At 34.0% G+C, this 23,980-nt stretch overlaps 1 protein-coding gene across 2 annotated transcripts in view; it reads right to left on the bottom strand.

Moving 5' to 3' along the window:
• Positions 1–5,441: 5,441 nt before the first annotated feature.
• The window catches only part of LOC114178647 (AP-1 complex subunit gamma-2-like), a 43,427-nt gene continuing 24,888 nt past the window's right edge, over positions 5,442–23,980 (bottom strand). Inside the window, exons 9-18 of one of the 2 annotated variants that reach the window (XM_028064665.1) lie at positions 23,611–23,665; positions 23,105–23,227; positions 22,917–23,012; positions 21,068–21,195; positions 11,677–11,781; positions 11,328–11,569; positions 6,896–7,159; positions 6,643–6,818; positions 6,123–6,227; positions 5,442–6,011 (exon numbers count right to left, since the gene is read on the bottom strand). In XM_028064665.1, coding sequence (XP_027920466.1) covers positions 5,919–6,011; positions 6,123–6,227; positions 6,643–6,818; positions 6,896–7,159; positions 11,328–11,569; positions 11,677–11,781; positions 21,068–21,195; positions 22,917–23,012; positions 23,105–23,227; positions 23,611–23,665 — 1,387 coding nt within the window. In that variant the 3' untranslated portion in view covers positions 5,442–5,918. Of the gene's footprint in view, positions 6,015–6,122; positions 6,228–6,642; positions 6,819–6,895; positions 7,160–11,327; positions 11,570–11,676; positions 11,782–21,067; positions 21,196–22,916; positions 23,013–23,104; positions 23,228–23,610; positions 23,666–23,980 lie in introns of both variants that reach the window. The other variant, XM_028064664.1, reaches the window with a different exon arrangement.

The following is a 23,980-nucleotide window of genomic DNA, read 5'->3' as shown; positions in this document are numbered from 1 at the left end:
CCTGTGAAGCTCTTGGTAAGCTATACATGAGAAAAATAATAAGTAGTTGTTAAGTGAGAAAGAGATTAGTGGTTTGCAAAAACCACAATGAGAGCACATGATTTCAAACATAATATTTGAGTGTGGGCCATGATTATATTAGTATGACAAAAGTGGTCTTTATTAGCAACAATGTCTTGGCATGAGTAGGAAGGTTAAAAAGTGAAGTCAAAATTGGGTGTTGCTTTTTGGATGGTTTGGTTTTCTCTGGAGGTTTACTTTAATCAAAGCCATGGATTAAAAAGAAGCAAAAGAAACAAGAACACTCTCTCTGTGTCTCTGTAGAAGCTGTCCTTTTTGGTGGGTTTAACATTTGATTGCCAAGATGACAAGATGAGTGAAAAGTGAGGTGGAGACATTTTCTCATCAGTTCAGACATGATTACATTTTTTTCCTGTTGGTGCTCCAAACACAATTATTCCACATTTGTCTTTTGCAATTTTGCTAATGATTTCAGATAAATGCGTATTTTCATAATCCAAGTTACTAGTTTTGGTGTTATTAATTTTTCTGTTGGTGGTTGAAATTTATACTAATTATTTATTCTTATAATGTAATTTTCCTTTTAGCTATAGCTACGTTCTTCAAGAGAAACTTGAAAGTAGTGACAGAACTTTATGGCAAAAATATTAGTACCAAGAAAACATAAAGCATAATGGCCCATGAATTTGATTTGATTTGACTGTGTGACATTATATTATCTGGTATCAAGTACAGGTTGCAAAACTAGACTCTGAATCATAAATATATGAAAAAGTGTAGTGGGCACATGATGAAAAACTACACTCGCATGAATCTTATACATACATATATATATATATATATATATATATATATATATATATATATATATATATATATATATATATATATATATATATATATATATATATATATATATATAAAAGATGTTTAAGTTTTATATCAAGAGTTTACTACATCTATATGTATTAAACTAGATCGTTTCATAAGTTTAGTTTTATATTATAAACTGAGATTTACATCACTAATTTCATATTTTTAATGTTTTCTCTTTTTTCTTTTTGAATATACGTTGGTTTCATACATATTTATTTATTTTTAATGTGTATTTCACGCTATATGCGGACTAGTTAAATTAATTTCTCATAATCATCTCATTTATTATTCTTTTAACTTTATTAGTATGTTTCACTTTCTTAGCCATATATCTCTTTTAATCATGATATCTTTTCACCTTTCTCTAAATTAAATTTCAAAATAATTTAATTATTCATGTAATTCAAAAATATAATTATAAATTTTAAAAATTATTAATTTATCATAAATTTTAGTTGTAATATATTTATACATTAAAAATATATATTTGCTATAAAATTTAATCATACAAAATTAAATATCTACTATGTGAAAGAGATAAATTAAAATTCTATTGGGTGATATGATAATGCTCAATCAATTAATTAGGATCTTGAATTTAAGATTTGAATATGGTATAAAATCTTGAGTCTTAATTTTTAAGTTATAAAAAATTACAGAAATATAGATTTTATAATATTTTATTATTAAAACAAAATTTTTAAAATAATATGATATTATGGGACATAGGATCTGATGAGAAAAAATAAATCATCTTTCTCAGAAAATAATACATTTAAGACTTATAAGAGACAAATTAGGAATTGATGTAGAAATGCTAAATGTTTGGACGAAAAATCTAAATGGTTATCTTGCAATTTTGTCAACCTGTTGGACCAACTAAAGGCAACAAATTAATGGGCCTTGGTGTTGGGCCCATGCAAGAAAATTGAAAGGTTCTCAACCACAAAATTATTGACATATAATGTGCCACATTTGTTAGCTCATCACCAACTGAACAACCTAAAATCATGATTGGAGAAAATAGAATTAGAAATTATGAAAACTAATAAAAGGAAGAAAAGGACTTACTTTAAGATCGGTTGTTGGATTTGCTAAATCTAAAACTCATAAATAGATGATAAAAACCTTGACACATACCCCAATTTTGTGTGTATTTATATATATATATATATATATATATATATATATATATATATATATATATATATATATATATATATATATATATATATATATATATATATATATATATATATATATTTAAAGCAAGTTACAGTGTGAAAGAGATATTGAATGAAAGAGAATAATAGTATTTGGAAGTTTGAGTTTGAGGTGGTGAAAGAGAAGCACGGCTTTGTTTACAACAACATTGTGTTATGGCTTGATTATGATATTTTAAGATGTGATTCTTCACAAATTTAATAAATAGTCCAAAAACGTATCTTATTTCTATCTTATTTTCAATTTCTATTCTTATTATTCTTATATATATTCTATTTTATTTTGAACTTCTATTGTTATTATTTTGAATTTAGTCTATATTTTCTTTATTAATTTCGAAACTAGTTTTATTATATTGGTACGTAAAGCCTAAGGCTTTTTAAAGAATGTTTTTGTCGCCTCTGTTGCTAGATCCACCGTCAGCCAGCGCCGCTTTCAATCTTTTCTATTAATGAAATTCAAACGCAATTTGATGTTTCTATTAAAATTTAGTGAAGTAACAATTTATCACTTTGCATGAATTTTACATCAAACTTTTCGCGCATATACACCTTAACAAAATAGGGATGACTAACTACAAAAATAAACATCTTATTAAAATAGTTCGCAATCTTTAAATTCATGGTGAGGTTCCTCAATTTTTTGGGTTTTTGGGTAGTGTTATTTTTATTACCTGTTATCTTATTAATCACATACCTTGTTCGATTTTAGATAATAATACTTCATTCTATTTTATTTTCTTCATCCTTTACCTTTAAAGTTTTTTAGGTCTACATGTTTTGTACATCAAAATATCACTTCTCCGTAAGTTGAGCAATAAAGGTTCAAGAAATTTCCCCAAGCCCTTAAAGACCTAGCATTTCCCCTGCAAAGTCCTCCAAAATCCTTTTCTCCTGAACTAGCTATGTTAAACCTCTTGTAAGCACCTCTTTCACCAAGCAAAAAAGAATAGGGGGACAGGGGATCACCGTGCCTCACACCTGTTCCATAAGAGAAGTAACCGGCCGATATGCCATTCACTCTAAGGGAAAGAAAATCAGATTTAAGAATCTCCAAAATCCGTAAAGAAAAAGTCCTGTGAAAGCCAAAACGTTCCAGAACTTGAAGCAGAAAATGCCAATTAAGAGTGTCAAATGCTTTAGAGATATCAATCTTCACAGCCACATCGCCTCCTATAACAATTTTAGGCAGCAGATTTATAGCCTTTGAGGTAACGCAAAGACAATCCTTGATCTGTCTTCCTTTGATAAAGCCATTTTGATTAGGGGACACTATTTTACTAGTTATGTGAGCTAGTCTATCAGCCAAGATTTTAGAGATGATTTTGAATCTAAAATTAGCCACATCAATTGGTCTAAAATCTTTAATATTCTCCACCCAAAATTTTTAGGAATTAGAGATATAATATTAGAATTCATCCCGGGAGGATCCAACCACTTTTGAAGAATTGTTGCACAGCCTTGCAAACATCATCACCAATGATATCCGAACATGCCTAATAAAAAGAACCACCAAACCCATAAGGACCCGATGAACTATCACCATTAAGATCAAACATAACTAATTTAATTTCCTGTTTCTCCGGACATTGGATCAACATCAGATTTTCCTCATCGGTAACCAAGCTAGGAATATTCTTGGAGACAAAATTCTGCATCTCCAAATAAGAGCAATTAGCCTAAGCAATATCAACATATAGATTGGTATAGAAATCCAAAATATGTCTTCAATTTGACTTGGATCATCCAGATTTAGCCCATTATCTACTAATTTCTGTATGGTACTAGCATTGCTTCTTTTTTTCACCATTGAATGAAAAAAAAAGCCATATTTTTGTCCCCATCTTAAACCAACTCATCTTAGCTTTTTCCTTCTAGAAACTTGCCTGACAATCCAAAACAAAATCCAACTCCTCCATCAACCTTTTCTCTTTAGTCATAAGCTCATTTTTTTCAACATTAAGAGGATTCCAGCTGACATTGAATCTGGTCAAGGTCTATTTGCTTTTCCAAGACCATTTTATTAACATTACCAAAAACATTTTTGTTCCAAGTTTTAAGAGAAGATTTCAAACGCTGCAGCTTCTTTTGGAGAACCAGCATAGGGCAACCAACCATAGGTTCCCTCCAAGGCTCCTGAATAAAATTCTTAACATTTTAAAAAATCTAAAAGAGGAAGGACAAGGAAAGCAACAAGGGATGGTGATCAGAACAAGAACAAGGCAACACTTGATATCTACAATTGGATCAAACATCAAGGCATGAAAAATTACAAAACGCTATATCCAACCTTCTGTCAATTTTGTGATTCCCCCTCTCCTGTTCAACCAGGTGAAAAAAGGACCTGAAGAGGGAATAACAAGTTCTGAATTACTTATCTAATCAGAGAAATCAGCACATGAATATCTGTTAGGGGGTCCAAGATCCAAAAGAGAGAAAATTAGAAGGTGAAGCAACGCTGTGCAAATCTGTTGCCTCCGTCGCCGAGAAGGAAGAGGTTTAGACGTTGGGGTTTCATTGTATTAGTCCTGAAGTTTTCTGTATTTTGACCCCTCATATTTTTGTTATTTTCTTTTTAATAATATTTTCATATGATAACTTGTGATGTGGGATGTTAATTTAGTAGAAATATTAAAGTACACAATGATAGCTTACATGAATATTATTAAAAATATATATAACACATTTTTTTTAATCTCTTCTTATTTAATGTTCTTGTTAATCTATAACTCTAAAATTGTCTAGGATATCTTTAAACATTCTCACCGTGATGAGGAAGGACCATATGCACCTATTTGGATATAGGAAAAACTTAACTCACTACTTCTTGTTAGAATAATAACACCTTTCAAAATGTTCTTATTGTGTAATAAGACCAGCTTGACTTAAAAGGGAAAATAATCCACATTACATGTCATAAATATGCTTTCGTGGAGAAATTAAACCTAATTTGAATTCACTTTACACATCTTGTTTAGTTCCATATTAGTGGAATATGTTGTATATTTAGACTAAACATTTTGTTATCATCTTATCAAGAACTAACTGGTTAGTTTATAAGAAAGAAGTAGAGATAATAGAAATAAAAAAAAGCAAGTCAAGAAAAAAAAATAGTTAAAAATAAGATTAAATCTTTATATGTTTAGTTAAGTAAAAATAAGTGAGAAATGAAAAGAAAATGTTTTGAAAGTTGAGTAATTTAATTGATTTGATAGAAAATATGAAGAGGAATAAAAAGTAAGTAGAAATACTTGAGAATAGATCACACCTTCACTCTTTTAACTAGAAATAATATGATCCTGAGTATAAAGGCTGGCTAGATATATAAATGGAGCATTAAAATAATCAAAATTAATAATTGAGATGTCAACAGCATAATCCACACTCTGACTTCTATGCTAGATATCAACATTAAAACCCTTGTCTGATCTTTTACATACATATTACAATAGATAGATAAACAAATATGACTAGTATCTTAAATCCGTATGAGATATTAAACTACATGCAACACTTATAGCCTGAAACGCATTGACCGAAGCACCTTCAAAGAAAATAGTTAGCACCTATGGAATTCAACATGATGCAAATACTCTTTGCCTCGAAACCAAAAAAAAGGGAAAAAGATTGACTTTTTCATGCAGGAATATTCTGTACTAATGGAAGATGTGAAGCCACCAAACAGACCACAACTTGATCCCAAAAAGTGATCCCAGTTAATTGCATGAACCGTACCGAGACCTCATGAAAGAATAGATCATGAAAATTCCTCAAAAGACTAAAGTGCGTAAAAATTCCTCATAACTCACGAGGAAAGTTATTGATTTGTCCTTCTTCCATTGTCTCTTTGCCATTTATTTTGTACGATACCTTTATGCGCATGACAAGAGACTTCTGAAATAAAATAATTGCTAGCCGTCACATCTTCTCCAAGAAGCATTTGTATATAAAATCATAATGCACATTGTAGAGCATAAAATTTAACAAATTAGGGAAATCTACCTTTCCATGTTGAGAATTAGTAAGTCTCATATTTTGCGTGATGGACTCCTTTCCACTAGCAGTGAGGATATTGCCGCTAGCTGGATTTAAGTGCAACTGAAGAAACTGAAAATACCAAAAAGAGTAAGGAGACGAGAAATACGATAACCATGATTTGCAAAATGTAAATATTTAGCACCCAAAAATTGGAACAACTAAACACATAAATAGGATATCATTCAGCGACATTTTATTGCTAGAAGTTCTTGTTACAGTCATAGTCATAGTCAGCTCTACCTAGTGTTTTGCTGTCCCAAAAACATAGAGGAATCTTATTACAGCTATGTGTCAAATAAACGAATGAGAAAACATTTTTCCATAGCAACTAGAAATGCATGGAGCCATAAGCTAATACAATAATAATAAAGATCATTAAACTATGAAAGGCCGTAGACAAATATTATATGATAAACACCCTCAGTATGATGATCTTAACAGTACATGTAGAAACTCTCACTGAACAGCATACTAAGTAGCATACCTTTGGAACTGCAGCCTGAAAAACAAAATCTGTATATACATTTGAGGTCAAATTTGTAAAGGTAGCCCGAATGTTCGTAGTTTGTAAGTTTCCTGGCTGTTTTGAGAAATTGAACACCAACCTCAAGGAGCTACTCTCAAATGCAGTTATAGATGGATAAACCAGTTCATTGTTGTCTATACGAGACAAGAGAAGAACGAGGAATTAGTACTTGGACAAGGTACAAATCACCTGCTTACTAAACAATGTTTACCTTCTGTTGGTGGGCTGGGGACAAAACCATCTAATGAATCCACTAAAGGAGCGGCTCCAGCATTTGAAGTTGTTCTAGGAGAAGGTGAAAGTGATGACAGATCATCTAATGGTGAAAGTGGTGACTTCTTACTTGGTTGGGGGGACCATATGTCTATTGTAGATGAGTTGCTTTGTGCAGGTGATTTAGTTGGTGCAGAAGGCGATCCAATAGATAACAGATCCAAGAGAACATCTGTGCCATTTTCTGAGGGTGGAGTAGCATCTAAAAATGCAAAAGTAAATGTCAGAGATAATATGAATATGTTAAATTGAACAATTCATCATAAAGGAGACAATGATTATACACTACTCCACACAAAAATCCAAGATAAACAAAAAACCGCATGTCTTGGTTTTTCCTCGGGAAAAGCAAGCTTCACATTTCAATTTGTACTTTACAAATTACAGTAATTACTTATGGCCAATGAAACTAAACCCATAAAATAGAAAACTTTTGTGATATTTTTAAAATTAAAAACGACTGACTTGTAGGGAAGTCTCTCATCATCTACCTCATAGCAACTTATTTATTTGTTGGACAACTTTGCTTAACGACATTTAGTTTTAAGATGAAATCTAATATGATTAGAGTCTGTATCTCATTTTGGTAATTGCCTATTGTGATAGGCTCACTTGTCCTGGCGGGCATCCATGAAGGGAGTTTTGGGAAGTCTCATATTACCTAACTCAATTCTTGGGTATTGAATGAAAAAATATATACTAAAAAAGGAATGTGTACACGCTAAAAAGAGTTGTAATTCTCTGTAACAGAAATCCATTATAGATTAAAAAATTACAATTGTTATGAAGGAAACAACAAAAAAGTCAGTTTTATAATTGACCATAAACAGAAAAGTGAAATATCTCTAACCCCCTCCACAAACTCAAGGTGGGTGAGATCCACCGCGAGCTTGGATATGAGAAAAAGAAAATACATTGAACAATTAGTTGTTTGGCAATATCAAGTTCCATGTGCTTTGTCTTGCCATGCAGAATGGGTATGAGAAAGTTTAACAACACTAAGATCGTCAAATAAACATCTGGAGCACAATGAGTAATAGCAATTCACTAAGTAACATTTGAATCCAAAGAAGTTAAGTGATGGCAAAGGCAAGACTTCAACATTTTGCTTTTGTACTAGATCTAGCAAAAAATATTTGCTTACGAGATCACAATTGTTGGAGATCCCATATGCCTAGAGATAAGGTCAAATTACAGTGTATATAAGTGGGTGTAAACTTCATCTTATAAATCGGTTTTGTAGGGTTGAATTAAATTTAAATTTTACTTCTTAAGAACAATGAAACTAAAGTAGGACCAAGATATAATGCTCTAGAAGCGGATTGACGATCGTCTACATCAACATGCCAGTCTGCATAATAAAAAGTTTTAACCATTATAGGTTGATTAGGAAGAGCGGGAATAATTTAGATACCATAATAAAGTGTTTCCTTTAAATATCTTAGTATACATTTTACAGTAGTCCAATGAGGTTAACAGAGGGGTTGACAAACTCACAAACTTTGATAACAGATAACCATATTTTTGGCAACTGATAGTGAGATATTGAATATCACCCATCACAGATCTGCAAAATGATGGATTAGATAATAACCAAAACCTTGTTTAGAGAGTTTACAGCCTAAAATCATTGGGGGAGAAAAAGGCTTAGCCTCAAGTATGTTAGTCTTGGCAAGAAGATCCTGAATGTATTTAGTTTGAGACATAAGACGAGACCCATTGGATTGAGTTGAACTTCTATAAAAATAAAGTACATGTGATAATGATATTATCATCGCACTGATGAGACATGTTTTGCTCACACATTTATATATTTATTGTAGATTGAAAACACTTTCAATATGTTGGCAGTGAAAACACAAAAATATATAACTGATTTGCTGGCAGAGACAAGAACTATTAGGTACAGACCCACATCAACTCCAATGGATCCTAATCACAAGCTACGTAAAACTGAAAAGGAACCAATGGTAGACAAAAAGATGTACCAAAGACTGGTTAGAAAGTTAATATATCTCGCACACATCACACCAAACATTGCTTAATCCCATTTATGCATGAATTGAAGGAATGTCATCTTCAAGCTGCTTCCAGGATTCTGCATAGTTGAAGGGAAATCCCAGAAACGGAGTTCTGTTCAAAAAGATCAACAATTGGATATTGTACTTTCTTAGACGGAAACCTAGTGCCATGGAGGAGTGAAAAACAGAACATGGTGACTAGATCATCAGCTGAATTAGAATTCAGGTCAATCGCTCAAGGAATACGTGAGTTCTTATGGATAAAAATTATGTTAAACGGATTGAAGATTAATTTGGAGAGTCCCATGAAGCTCTAATGTGACAATAAGTCTACAATAGACAATGCACATAACCCTATCCAGCATGACAGGACAAAACAAGTTGAAATAGATAGACACTTCATCAAAGAAAAATTAGAAGAAGGTCTAATATGCATGTATACAATCCATCTAGGGAGCATGTAGTTGATGTGCTAAAGAAAACCCTTAATAGCTCAATCATCAACAATCTCATAAGCAAGCTGGGAATGACAAATAAATATAGTATTATTTGAAATCCCTCAAATTAAGTGATTGGGATTAAGAGTTATTTGACATATTTGTTCCTGGTTTAGGATCTTTATTTCAGGAGATTTATTTTCTTAATTAGGATATTTATTCCTTCTCAAATTCCTCAAATAATCGAGGAAAATTATTCCACAATTATAGTTCTCTGCCCACCTCGTTTTGTAACAGGAGTTGGTAGTGGAACAAAGACTACATAAAACACCATCAGGAGCAGCATTATGGGTTTGCAAAGTATCACCTGAGTAGCTACAAGCGGCAAAAGGAGGTAGAACATTTTCTAAAGGCATGGATCACTGAGCTCTTGATACGGGAGATATTTGACACTAAAAAGAATACGTGCATGCTAAAAAGAGTTGTAACTCTTATATATAGATCGAAGAATTACAATGGTTATGAATGAAAAAACAGAAAAGTTTATATTTCACAGTAAACAGAAAAGAGAAATATCTCTAACATTGGGTGCAATTTATATATTTGTTGGACAACTTTGCTTAATTTCAATTGGTTTTAAGATGAAATCTAACATAACATTAGTTCTTTTGGCTTTTGTGGAGCCAAGATTATTGGCAGTGTCTTTTTCCAGTTCTTTGACGTCTTTAACAGGAAAGGAATGCCAGAGTTTTCAAGGGAGCTTTTTCATCTATAGATGACAATTGGGACAGGTATTTTATCCTTCCTTTTATCAGCTGCTCATGGTCGCTATAGGGATGTTACTAACAAACTGATTGGCATGCTCTGTTACGTGACTGATATCTTAGGATTTAGGTGTCTTGTCATCTTTCTGCATTCTTCTGCTCTTCCAAAATATTTCTGGTTAAAATACCTTTTTAATCCCAATTTTCATTAAGTTTTGTCAAATCAGTAATAATTTTGTTTTTATGTTCAAATAGGTCCCAATTTTCGTTAATTTTATTTAATTTGGTATTTTTTTGCTAATACCGTTTAAATCATTAGCACATGAACAATGATCACCACGTGTCACTTCGTAGTTTTTTTTTTTTTGTTTTTTTAATTCGTGTCAACCCACCAACGTGTCACATGTTAGAGTCAATGTTTTCTATTCAATTTGATCCCTACATTTGTTAGTTTTATTCAATTTAATCCCATTTTTTTTAACATGAATCAATTTTGTCTCTCTCCAAATTGAGACCAAATTTATTTTTTATATTAAAATTCACATTTTTTATTAAATATATTAAAATTGACATCATTATAACTTTCATATAAAAATTAAATTTTGAGAGGACAAAATTGCTCAATTTTAAACAAAATTGAAACTAAATTAAACAAAAATAACAAATAAAAGGACTAAATTGAATATAAAATGACTTCACATGTGACACGCTGCTGAGTTGACACCTGAACATTATAAAAAAATTTAAAAAAAAATTTAAAAATTAAAAAAATTAAAATCAAAAAATCAAAAAAATTAAAAAATCATGAAGCGACATATGACACAATCACTGTTCATGACTATTAATGATTTAAACGGTGTTAGCAAAAAAGGATCAAATTGAACAAAATTGACGAAAATTATGACCTATTTAAGCACAAAAACAAAATTATGACTGATTTGATAAAACTTGATGAAAATTGGGACCAAAAAGATATTTTAACCAATATTTTTTCTACCTAATAAAATTGTCAAATCCGTATCGATAAAAAAATAGAGCTACTTACCTTTTAATTATGGAATAATAAACAATGACGACAATTATTAGGTACAAACACTTTATTTATAGAAGCATTATGATAATTTATAAGATACACCAGAAACACTAACCAGACTGTTGAGCTGCGAATGAAATATTGACACCAAGTAGATCATGAAGAAGATCACCACCTGAAGAGCTTGGTACACGTACAGGAGAAGCATCTGAATTTATATCGAGGAGATCTACAATAGGAGCCACAGCTTTGGCTACTCGATTTGTAGGTGTTGAAGCTGCATCTGGCAAAGATCCGGCCCTCCTGGCAATGAAAGTAGCCTCATCCAGAACTGGCATCCTCTCTACAAGTGTAGGCCTGCACGATGATAAATATTTTCCCTATATGGGTTTCCCACTTAAGGGTATAGTAGCAATTTAAGCTTTTGAAATAATATATTATACATACAAATTGGTTAACCTCACCTAATGTTTTGATGCTTTGCAATAATCAAATTGAATTCTATGGATCTTTGCTGCAATTCTAACACAAAGTTCCCTTTGTACTGAATGACTATTTCCCTGATTCTCCTACATACAAGCAAGATTTGAGCTTATCATAGGTATATAAGTATTTGATGTGTAGGGGTGTAGATACATGGACGAAAAAGATTCATGTTTTGTTAGAGATGAAAACACAGGCATATGGGATTGATCAGGCCATAAGTGTTACTATTTTGAGCTGGATCTGCTGGGTTATACTAAAATATAATATAGCATTCATCAAAAGTAAAGGCAGGAAAAAAGTAAAGTAAATTACACTCCCCTCCCTTGAGAGAACAAGTATTTATGCCATTGTTCACATCTCCTATAGTTGAAATACGCAGTTTAGTTCATTTACCTTATAACCAAAAAATAATGTTAAAAAGATTTCAAAATATTTTTTAACTACATTATAAAAAAATTAATTTACAAATTTATCCTTTGTTCACACGATGTCCTAACATTGTTTCCTATATACACATCAACATTGTTTCTCTTTCCTAAGGCGCTGCAAGCAAAGTGAACACTTTGGAAGGAAAAAAATGTCTAACTAAATTAGCTGTTAGTACATTGGAGAAAGAATTTAGAACCAAAAATATATTATAAAAACAAAAATAATTTAGTAGCATACAATTTTGTAAAAAAAAAGAGCAAAAACGTATTAACAAATGATTTTCTGATCAAAAGAATATTCTTTGATAGAAACTATTATATATTTTACAGAAAAAAAAATTGTTGAAAACTGTGATGTAAGTTTCATCTATTAAATAAGAAAATTATATATCTTAAAATGAGAAAAGAGAAAAATGTACCATAAAATATAAGGTACGACATTGTAAAAGATATTTAGGTCATAAATTGTTTCTAAGGAAAAATTTCAAAATAAAGTGAAGTGTAGTATATTAGGTGTAATAACTTGCATCTCTTAGGAGATGGTCGGGTTAAAAAGGACATTTTAGAAATAAACTATTTTAATGGAAATTAATGAAACATTAACAAGTTTAAAATAATATCATATAACCAAATATGTTAGGTGAGTGTGAAAATTGTTACTTAATGTATTTCAAGAAAGTTTAAATTTTATTTTCAATCACCGCTAGTTCTTTGTTGTTAATGTTAAGATTGTGTTTCTAGAATAAGTCCCATAATTTATTGAGATTTGTCTCCCTAGAATTAGCTCATTAATATTTCCATAATTGCTAACAGGCTTGTGTACATATAGGTCTAATGACCTAATTATTCTGTATCAGAAATAAAATATTCTTCTTCTAAATTTGAGATGGTATCAGAGCCATTATTAGAGTCTATCCTAGTAGGAAAGTTTGTTGTTTGTTGGGCATGTTATTCCACCCGCTATCGAACAACTCATTAATGTTTAGTCCCATGCTCGATATGTATATACATCGGTGTGAAGGGAGTGTGTTGAAAGTCCCACATAGACTAGTGATATGGTCAATTTAGAGTATATATGTAGGTGCAAACCTCATATATATATGTAGGTGCAAACCTCACTTTACAAGCCGGTTTTGTGGGATTGACTTAGGCTTAAAGTCCACTTATTAACATGGTATCAGAACTCCTGATCCTAGGAGTCTTTGACCATAGCGTAAAACCCTAAATCGCAGTCACCGCTGCTACCTTGACCCACTATGTTTTTCACTACAGCCTTCATTGCTGCCTCTATTTTTTTTTTCACTATAGCCTTCATCGTTGACTCTATTTTCACTGCAATTGTCATCGCTACCTTTGTTTTTTCACTGTAGCCTTCATTGTTGCTAGTCTCGATACTTTCATTGTTGTCTTCCTCTCTTATCCCAATCTTCATCCATGGTTGAGACTGAGAAATCCCTTTCTGAAATATGGGAAAAATCACATAGTGTTGAAGAATCGTAGAATATTCATTATGCTTATTGGCTAACTAGGAAGAATTATCTTAAATTGTCTCAACTCATCAGGACCATACTGAAGGGAAAAGGAAAAGGTAGTCGCCTTACTGATAATGCCCTTGATGAAACATATGCAAAGTTCAAATCATGGGACGAAGAAGACTCCATGATCATGGCATGGTTGTGGAATTCAATGGTACCAAAAATTAGTGATACTTGTATGTTCCTTAAATTAGCAAAGGAAATTTGGGAAGCGATGGAGCAAACCTATTACAAGGCAAAGAATATTGAACAAATATATGATGTAAAGGTGAAAAACTTTGGGAGCCAAACAGGGAAACAAATCTGTTAAAGAATATGCCAACCAACTCAAGTCTCTATGGATGGAATTGGATCACTATCACGTTATAAAAGTAAGGTGTTCAGAAGATTGAACGATCCTTAAATATTACATCGAAAAGGATAGGGTTTATGATTTTCTAGTAGGCCCAAATTCTGAATATGATCAAGTTCGTATCCAAATTCTAGGAAAGGAGAAAGTCCCAGGACTTAACAAAGTGATAGCTATCATTCAAAGTGAAGAAAGCAGGCAAAACTTGATGCTAGAAACCCCAACAATGGTAGTTGAAGAAGGAACAACCATGGTTATTAATCAAAAGAAAAATGGATTTCACAATACGGAGAAAAAACATGAGGAAGTTTGGCGTACCTACTACAACAAGCCACACACACGGGAAAATTATTGGAAATTACACGAAAAACCTCCACTGCTAATGGACATAGTGAAGAGGTTGGTCACCTAAATCATGGAAAGATAGAAAGGGTAAGGAGAAGCAAAAATCTGAAGTAAGCTCTATTTTCATTCGGTTTGTCTCATTGATTAAAAACCAATTTGACTCAATGTTAAGAGGATTAGGTCGGACAATGCCAGGAACTACTTTAAGTTTGTCCTAAACTCTTTTTGCCAAAAAGAAGGATTACCCATGAGCCAGAACATCTTTTCTGGTTCCTCTTCACTGTTTGTCACAGTGATTGTCGCCGTCCGCCGTCTTTCGCCACCGTCCGCCGTCGCCGCTGGCGTGTCTACTCCAACGAAGTCAGGGTTAGGTGCGCCTCGAGGAGCGCAACCCATCCCTGCAAGTCACGTCCCAGGAATCCTCCGCACGGGCCGCCACGCGCCGCCACTCTCTGGCGGCCTTCAAGCACGTGTTCACCACGCGCCGCCTTCTCGGCACCGGAATCGCGCCGCGCCACTGTCGTTCGACTCGCCGAAGCCTCCTGGGTCTATTTGTGCTCTTATTTCTCTGTTTCAGTGGCCATAGCTTGTACCTACGGTTTCTCCTCAAAAGTTAAATTTTTTTTAATGGCTTCTACGGTTGGAATGGCTCCCTCTCTGTTAGCTACTCCTATTATTACTTCTGCAAAACTGAACTGGAAAAATTACTCCTCTTGGTCAGCTTCGGTGGAGTTGTGGTTTCTTGGTCAAGGCTATCATAATCATCTTGAAAAAGAGGTCTCTACTATTTCAGAGGAAGAGAAACCTAAGTGGCAGAAATTGGATTTTCAGTTGTGTGTTGTTTTATGGCAATCGGTTGAGCAAGGGGTCCTAGACATTTTGAGACCTTACAAGACATGCTTCTCTTTTTGGAAAAGGGCACAAGACATTTTTGCTAACGACATTCAGCGCCTCTTTGATGCAACTCAAAGAGTAGCCTCACTCAAGCAAATCAATCATGATATGGTTTCTCATATAGGAAAGGCTAGGGCTGCAGTAGAAGAATTGAAGAGTTTTCTTGTGGCTGATTCATTAGAGGATATCAACAAAAAACTTGAAAAGTTTTACATGGTCTTAATTTTGAGGAGCCTGCACTCGACTTTTGATCATGTGCGTGATCAAGTTTTAGCTGGTGATCAAATTCCTTCAGTGGACAACTTAGTTACTAGACTTCTTCGTGTACCTACATTGGTCAAAGATGAAAGTTCAACTGATGTTTTTGAAACATCAGCAATGGTAGCACCACAAGGAAAAGGAGGAGGTCGGAGCAACCGTGGAGGACGTGGTGGTCGAAGTGGGCGTCCTCAATGCTCATATTGTAATAGAATGAGTCATACCCAAGACAAGTGTTATTCCTTACATGGTTTTCCTGATAAAGCTGCTCATGTGTCCAAGTCTAATCATTCAAAATCTAGATTTTCTGATGAAGAGTACCAAGAATTTTTGAGGTACAAATATGAGAAATCCAACAATCCTGGCCCATCCTCTTCAATGTCAACTGCATGCATTTCTCAATCTGTGGAAGGTCTTAGTCCATGGATTCTTGATTCAGGTGCCTCTGATCATGTCTCTGGTAACATTTCCTCATTTTCCTCCATTTCCTCTCCCAAAATTCCTCATTTTATTACTGTTGCAAAGTTTCTTTATCTCCTTCACTAAATTTAAACTCTGTTTTGTACATTCCTCATTGTCCTTACAATTTAATCTCCTTGAGTCAATTGACTCGTTCCTTAAATTGTTCTGTAACCTTTACTGCTAATTCCTTTGCTATACAGGAACATGGTATGGGTCGTCTGATTGGAGAAGGACATGAGTCACGGGGACTTTATTTCCTAAAACCAAGCTCCTCGGTATCCTGTTTTGCAACTTCATCCCCAAAACTTTTGCATGATCGTTTGGGTCACCCAAGTTTGTCCAAGTTGAAGATGATGGTTCCAAGTCTCAAACACATTCAAGCCTTAGATTGTGAATCGTGTCAGTTAGGAAAGCATGTTAGATCTTCCTTCCCTAAAAAGTCTGAAACACAATGTAATTTTGCTTTTTCTACTATTCATTCTGATGTTTGGGGACCAAGTCGTGTCACTTCTTTTGGTTTTAACTATTTTGTAACGTTCATTGATGAATTCTCTCATTGTACTTGGGTTTATCTAATGAAAGAAAGATCTAAACTTTTATCCATATTTGTGTCCTTTAATGAAATTAAGAACCAATTTGGGAACACAATTAAAATTCTCAGAAGTGATAATGTTAAGGAATATTTTTCTGCTGCGTTTTCCTCATTTTTATCTTCCCATGGAATTTCACATCAGTCAACATGTCCTCACACTCCACAACAAAATGGCATAGCTGAAAGAAAGAATAGACACCTTATCGAAACTACACGCTCTCTAATGTTGAATACTAATGTTCCTGTTCATCATTGGGGAGATGTAGTCCTTACTGCTTGTTTTCTAATCAATAGGATGCCTTCTTCTTCTATTGAAAATAAAGTTCCTCACTCGATAATTTTTCCAAATGATCCTTTGTATCGTGTCTCTCCACGTGTGTTTGGATGTAGTTGTTTTGTTCATAATGTCTCTCCAGGTCTTGATAAACTTTCTGCAAAGGCTATTAAGTGTGTCTTTTTGGGATATTCTCGCCTTCAAAAAGGGTATAAATGTTATTCTCCCTTAACCAAAAGGTATTATATGTTTGCTGATGTTACATTTTTTGAGGACACACCTTTTTTCTTGTCCTCCATGGAGGAGAATTCATCTGTTCAACAGGTCCTTCGTTTACCATCCTGTGATCCCTTGGTTATTCCTGAAACTCAACCTCCCACTCAAAATGACAATGACATTGTTCAACCACCTCTTCTCACATATCAACGTCGCACTCCAAGGACTCCTTCCTTGCCTGAAGACCCCTGGGACTCAAATCCTTCTCCACCAGATTCTCGAATCATGGATCCTTTATCCTCTTCGTCTTCTCTTGACTCCGATCATACTTGGCCTATTGTCCTTCGAAAAGGTATTCGCTCTACTCGTAATCCACATCCTATTTATAATTTTTTGAGTTATCATCGTTTGTCTCCTCCATATTTCTCTTTTGTTTCCTCCTTGTCTACCATTAAGGTTCCTAAGAATGTTGATGAGGCACTTGGTCATCTTGGATGGCGACAAGCCATGATTGATGAAATGCAGGCACTTGAACACAGTGGGACTTGGGAACTTGTCTCTCTTCCTCCTGGTAAGAAGCCGGTGGGCTGTAGATGGGTCTATGCTATTAAGGTTGGTCCTACTGGTGCTGTAGATCGACTCAAAGCCCGTCTTGTAGCTAAGGGGTATACTCAGGTTTATAGCCTTGACTATTGTGATACTTTTTCTCCTGTGGCTAAAACCAGTTCTGTTTGTCTTTTCCTTGCTATGGCTGCCATTCGCCAATGGCCTCTGTATCAGTTGGACATTAAAAATGTCTTTCTTCATGGTGATCTGGAAGAGGAGATATACATGGAGCAACCTCCTGGGTTTGTTGCTCAGGGGGAGTCTGGGTTAGTTTGTAAGTTACATCGTTCTCTCTATGGCTTGAAGCAATCTCCTCGAGCTTGGTTTGGTAAATTTAGTCGTGTTGTGCAGAATTTTGGATTGAAACGTTGTGAAGCGGATCATTCAGTATTTTATGGTCATACTTCTCTTGACAAATGTGTTTATCTTATGGTTTATGTTGATGATATTGTTATCACAGGAAATGATATCACTAGAATTGCTCAATTGAAGAACCATTTGTTTAGCCACTTTCAGACCAAAGACCTGGGTCGTCTTAAATGTTTCCTTGGCATTGAAGTGGCACAATCAAAAGAAGGTGTCATCATTGCACAGAGAAAATATGCTCTTGATATTTTGGAGGAAACAGGCCTGACAAATTGCAAGCCCATTGATAGCCCTATGGACTCAAATCAAAAGTTAACAAGAGATCAAGGTGAACTTTTCTCAAATCAAAAGAGATATAGAAGGTTGGTTGGAAAACTCATCTACCTTACTATAACAAGACCTGATCTTTCTTATCCAGTGGGAGTTGTAAGTCAATTTATGCAAAATCCCCACATTGATCATTGGAATGTTGTGATTCGCATTCTCAGATATGTAAAAGGGAACCCAGGACAAGGATTGTTGTACGAGAACAAGAGAAGTACTCAAGTTGTAGCGTATTGTGATGCAGATTGGGCTGGTTGTCCAATTGATAGAAGATCTACCACATGGTATTGTGTATTCCTTGGAGGGAACCTTGTTTCTTGTAAAAGTAAGAAACAAAGTGTTGTTGCTCGATCTAGTGCAGAGGCGGAATATCGATCTATGGCTCTAGCTACATGTGAACTAGTGTGGATTAAACAACACCTTCAAGAGTTGAAATTTTGTGAAAATGAGCAGATGAAGTTATGTTGTGACAATCAAGCAGCCCTTCACATTGCCTCCAATCCGGTGTTTCATGAGAGAACAAAACATATACAAACTGATTTTCATTTTGTTAGAGAGAAATTACTATCCAAGGATCTTGTTACTGAGTTTGTCGGCTCTAATGAACAACTTGCAGACATTCTAACTAAATCTTTAAAAGGGCCTAGAATTCAATTTATATGTTCCAAGCTTGGAGCATATGATCTATATGCTCCAGCTTGAGGGGGAGTGTTGAAATGTAATGTTTTTTTATTATCATGTATGGGATCCTTTCTTTAGGGTTAGGGTTAGGACTGATGACTCTTTGTATTATGCCTATTTTTTCTTATATAAACAATGGTAAAACAGTAACAGTGATAGTTTTTCACTGTTTCATTTCTCTAAAACCTCTTCAAGTGAAGGGTTCACTCAAACTTATGGAGTATATTATTTGGAGACTTTTGCCCTGATTGCTAAGATGAATATGGTCAGAGTAATATTGCTGCTAGCAGCATATCATGATAGGGTCCCACAACAGTTTGATGTGAAGTGTTGAATATAGAGAAAATAGGGTTTAAGATCAATCTCCCTTGTATATAAATCACACATAGGGTAATCTATTTATAATAGAGAGAGATACAACTAAAAAGAGTAACTGAAAATAAATATAGAGTAAATAGAAGATATTGTTTGAAATTGTGATTAACAATATCAAACAATATCTAACATGAAGAAAGAAATATACATGGAGTTACCTCTTGGTTATGATGAACAGGTTGCTATTGGAACAGTTTGCAAGCTAAAAAAGGCTCTACATGGGATAAAAAAATCCCTAAGAGCATGGTTTGGAAGAGTCATTAGAGTCATGACAAGTTTGGGCTATAAAGAAAGTCAAGGTGATCACACTCTATTTATCAAACATTCAGTTTCAGGGGGAGTTACAATATTAATGGTGTATGTGGATGATATTATAGTAATTGGGGACGATAAAAGGGAGCAAGAAAAGTTAAGTCAATGCCTTGTTGCAAAATTTGAGATTAAGACACTAGGGAGACTGAAATATTTTTTGGGAATTGAAATGGCCCATTCTAAAAAAAGAATCTTCATATCTCAACAAAAATACATTACTGACTTGCTCAAAGAAACAGGTAAGATAGCTTGCAAACCAGCAAATACTCCCGTTGATCCAAATACAAAGTTAGGAAGTGCAAGTGCAAAGGAGGATATTGCAGTGGATATGGAAACGTATCCAAGACTTGTGGGCAGGCTTATTTACTTGTACCCCACAAGGCCAAACATGGCGTTTGTTGTTAGTCTAGTTAGTTAGTTTATGCACCAACCAAACGAAGCACATTTACGAGCTGCCCTTAGAATTGTTCAAAATCTAAAAGGGACCCTAGGAAGAGGAATTTTGTTTAGACGAAACAAGAGTGTAAGTATTGAAGCATATACAGATGCAGATTATGCTGGGTCAGTTGTGGATAGGAAATCAACTACTGGATAATGCACCTTCCTTGGTGGAAACTTGGTGATTTGGAAGAGCAAAAAACAAAATGTGGTGGCTAGATCAAGTGCTGAAGTAGAATTTAGAGCAATGGCTCAAGGAGAATATGTGAACTTCTATGGCTAACGACTATATTGGAAGACTTGGAGATAAGGTGGGATGAACCTATGAAGTTATATTATGACAATAAATTTGCATTTGGTATAGCCCACAATCTGGTGCAGCATGATAGAACCAAACACATTAAAGTGAATAGATATTTCATCAAAGAAAAGCTAGACAGTGGCTTGATTTACACTCCATACGTGTGCACTCAAAATCAAATTGCAGATATTCTCACAAAGGGTTTGAACTGTATCAACTTTGAAAGAATTAAACCCAAGGTGGGAATGGAAAACATTTATTCACCCGCTTGAAGGGGAGTGTCAAAATTGTTACTTAATGTATTTTAGAAAAGTTTAAATTTTATTCTGCTGATTAATTGTTGTTAAGACTAGGATTTGTCTCCCTAGAATTAGTTGATTAATATTTCCATAATTGCTCACAGGCTTGTGTACATAAAGGTCCAATGACCTAATTATTCCTTATCAGAAATAAAATATTCTTCCTTCCAAAGTTTAGAGTGAGGGAAGTGTGTATTTAACATATAGGGAACAACAATAAAATACTGGCATGTCTTAGGAGAAAAGAGTGTAATTTACTATTTTAAGTAAATGTGATAGATATCTACAACCAAATCAACAGAGGAATATCATACTCTGAACAAGAAGGAAACCGTGAAGATAGCTTCAATAGGGCAACCAAAGTCATTGCTTTTGTGGTAATATCCAATGAGTGGCGTTTTAAAGCCATCTCTACAACATGCACAACATCTGATTCAGTCACCTGCTTGCATGAAACAAATGAAGGATGAAAATTTAGAAAAAAAAAACAATAAGATGAGAATGTAATGAAAGATAAATCCCCTAGAATTTCCTAGGCGCTACAATATACATTATAGGCAATGCGTCTTACACACATCAATAGCCAATAGTCCAATCATTTTTAAACTAAGCTACATTTCTTTCATGAAGAAAGGAAAAGACACATCGAGAACTCTGTAACTGGCTCATCGGGAAAAATAATTCAAGCCACTTACAAATTGATAGATAGGTACATTTATTTATATCTGAAAAGCTAAGAAAGTAACTAAAAGTTAGTTAGATCTAAGTAGCAAACACATAACAAACTAAGCAACTAATATCGAATTGACTAACAGGTTAGTTTGTGCAGAGAAAAGAATATTCTAATTCCTCTACAGTTGTACAAGCAAGAAAAGATATAAGGACTAAAACTATACACCAATAACCAACCCCATGAAAGCTCCGAGGGAGTGAGGAGCAGGCCCTGATTCCATCAATCGAGCTTGAAACGCAAAACACTGAATCTAGTTGGAGAAAGAGCTTAGGTGAGAATGTTGGAACATTGATCACTACATGAAGAAGCTTATATTATCTCAAAACACAACAAGAGTGGTGTGAGAAACTTGAAGTTCTCATAATAATGTCTGACTCCAAGCAACTAGCAGTCATATGAGCCAAGCTTCTACATTCTACTGAAATACTAGATCTAGCAACAACCATTTGCTTTTCGGACCACCAAGACAAGAAATCAGGTCCAAAATATTGAAGCATCTGAAGCAAATCTCCAATCATCCAGATCTGATGCCCAATCTACAACACATGTATGGAGCAAGTAGAAAATGATGACCGTAGTTAAGAGTTCCTTTAATATGTCTTAGATTCCCTTTTTACAACAACTCAGTGTTCTATAAGATTGGGACACAAAGTGGCATATCTGGTTTAGAAAAACTCATTTCAAGACAAGTTATAGTAGCATTTCTATTGTGAATAGCGGTATATTATTAGGACAAAAATATTTTTAGGATCTTCCTATTCATTTCAACGTATTTTTATTTCCTTATTTTAAAGAATTTGATTATTACAATTAGAGATAAAATGTAATTAGTATGAATGTTATTAATAAAATAATACCAGTGTTGCCACATTAACATACACTACCAGTGTTGCTCGCCAGAACTATTGAAATTAGCAATGGACCAAAAAGTTATGCCCCTCGCCAGCGATCACAATGCCAACAATTGCATCGTCATTAGATTTGCCACACATCGTCACACACTACCACCAATATTGACACATGCGCCTTGTTCTGGTAAAGCCCACTAGCCTCAAAGATAAACAGGGTCATTGGAACCTCCTGAGCACATTCGAAGTGGTGGTCATGTCTCATTTGGCTCCAAATTGGGTAGATCCAACTCTTTTGTTCTTTTGTCGAACAGGTTCTCTTTGTTACGTCTCTGTTTTGTGATTTTGTTTTTCAATGTCTGATATGAAAGCCTATAAGGAGGAACTTGAGATATCCTTCGTAAGAATCTCCACATTCATTCCAGCAGATTTTATTTGCTCTTTTAGGAATGTCCTCGTTACAAATAAAGGACTTGCGAATGTAATTAGCATGATTGTAATTAATAAAATATTCTGTTATTCCCTCTCACTATTCAAGTTAAATATTATGTACAACATTTCAAGAAGAAACCATTCACTCACCTTTATGGGATCTTCTACATCAAGCATTCCGACATTGTTGATTAAGAAGTCACCATACTCTCCAATGCACCACACTGCAACGCGAACAAGAGTTTCCTGATGAAAGATATTAAGCAATGAGATTAAATCAATTGCAGTAAAAGAAAATCAAAAGCATAAACAGAGTTTGTGAAAGCAGAAAAAAGCACCTGTTCAGCTGACCTCTGAAATGCCTTGTATAATGCTCTTACTGTATATCCATGAAGTTCAGAAGCATTGCTTATCACAACAATTAAGGCATGCCATACTTCATCTTTCACAAAGTTCCCAGCCTACTAGTATAGCATAAAGATCACAATTTGCACTAGATGTGTAACTGAATAAAATGACTTAATATGGACACTACAAGTATCAAAATAAAAATCACAACAAAAAAATACATCAAATTTATGTAGTGGTACAAATACATGAAATTAGTAGTACAAAATTATCCTTGTGCAAACATTAAATGTTAAAAACCCATGTGACAACATAACAAGCTGTCACAGCAATCATTTTTTCCCTGATTGCAGCATGCCAATTGTAGCGATAAGAAAAAACCTGAACTATAATAAAGAAAAAAAATACTAATTAATACCATAATAAACTAGAATTGATCAGTTTTTCCACATCGAGATGTTAATTCACCACAAAAGTTTGTTTCTTATATTCATACCTCAGACAGAACCTTGAGCATTTGATCAATGTACCAGATCTTCTCTGAGGAATACCTGAAGAACAAATAAGTAAATACTAATAAACCAAATACTTTTACAAATGTGGGGCAAAAGATTGTAGTTACAACTTCTAAACTGAGGAAGGCGAACATATATAATGCCTATGTGAAATCTAGCACATTGCTCTTTTTTAGCAAAAAGAAATGAAAAGGATGAAACTGCCCAAAATCTGCAAGGTCAAATAAGATGCTTATTACTGTTAGTGTTACCCAGAAAAAGTTTATGATGTTTCTAATAATAATTAATAATTAACAATAATAAAACCTATTCCACAAAACAAACCATCTTAAAATATTGACATGTCATGAT

Source organism: Vigna unguiculata, chromosome 3 (genome assembly GCF_004118075.2).
Source record: "Vigna unguiculata cultivar IT97K-499-35 chromosome 3, ASM411807v1, whole genome shotgun sequence".
Classification (NCBI taxonomy): domain Eukaryota; kingdom Viridiplantae; phylum Streptophyta; class Magnoliopsida; order Fabales; family Fabaceae; genus Vigna; species Vigna unguiculata.
This window is presented reverse-complemented; position numbering and strand designations above follow the sequence as displayed.